The sequence below is a fragment of the Octopus bimaculoides genome, unplaced genomic scaffold (assembly GCF_001194135.2).
Source record: "Octopus bimaculoides isolate UCB-OBI-ISO-001 unplaced genomic scaffold, ASM119413v2 Scaffold_120956, whole genome shotgun sequence".
Taxonomy (NCBI): Eukaryota; Metazoa; Mollusca; class Cephalopoda; order Octopoda; family Octopodidae; genus Octopus; species Octopus bimaculoides.
The window spans coordinates 18,192-19,162 of record NW_026332636.1 but is presented as its reverse complement, the minus strand read 5'-3'; the positions used below and the strand labels follow the sequence as shown (position 1 = coordinate 19,162).

The window sequence follows — 971 nt, the reverse complement described above, 5'->3', positions numbered from 1 at the left end:
GAGCTGGCAGAAACGTTAGCGCGCCGGGCGAAATGCTGCCGTTACGTTCTGAGCTCAAATTCCGCCGAGGTCAACTTTGCCTTTCATCCTTTCGGAGATCGATAAATTAAGTACCAGTTACGCACTGGGGTCGATGTAATCGACTTAATCCGTTTGTCTGTCCTTGTTTGCCCCTTCTCTATGTTTAGCCCCTTGTGGGCAATGAAGAAATAAAATATAATAATATATATATATGTACATACATTTATAGATAGAGATACGCGTGTGGTCATTGAGTTAATTTTTAACAAATTTATCCTTTCCTCTTTTTCAGAGGTGCAGTGGAGTTACTCACGACTGGTCTTCTCGGTACTTTTAAAATAGAGTACATATGCAATTCCAGAAATTGCATATTTTTACATACATACATACATACATACATACTGTTAACTCTCTGGCACGTTCGTCAAAATCTTAAAGAGGGCGCTTCAATCTATTTTACAATATAAAGAAAGATGTCTTGCTAAATACTTTATTTCAGAGTTTATCCTTCATTAGCATATATCGCTGTTTAACTCGGAAATGCAAGATATTTCACCCCACCGCCACCCAAAGTCCACACACACACACACACACGCATTCACATATTTTTCTGTCATGTGTTTAATATGCTTTTCTGAAACACTCTATGGCGCACGAATGTAATATTTTTGAACGAAATATTTCCGAATTTAATATCCCAAAGAATAACTATTCTTTCTAGTTTCTTTACCGTTGTACTCTTTTCTCTGTAACTCAGTTACTCTTTTTATTGTTGTTAAATAAAACATTTTTATCTGAGAAAAAAATTCGTCTGTCATATTTCTGCGGAGGCGCAATGGCCCAGTGGTTAGGGCAGCGGACTCGCGGTCATCGGATCGCGGTTTCGATTCCCAGACCGGGCGTTGTGAGTGTTTATTGAGCAAAAACACCTAAAGCTCCACGAGGCTCCG

At 39.0% G+C, this 971-nt stretch overlaps 1 protein-coding gene across 1 annotated transcript in view; it reads left to right on the top strand.

Annotated features, from left to right (window-relative positions):
• LOC106880400 (uncharacterized) overlaps nucleotides 1–743 on the top strand; it is a 4,563-nt gene extending 3,820 nt beyond the window's left edge. The window contains exon 5 of the mRNA XM_014930317.1: nucleotides 314–743. Coding sequence (XP_014785803.1) covers nucleotides 314–363 — 50 coding nt within the window. The 3' untranslated portion in view covers nucleotides 364–743. The remainder of the gene's footprint in view (nucleotides 1–313) is intronic.
• The last annotated feature ends 228 nt before the right edge of the window (nucleotides 744–971 follow it).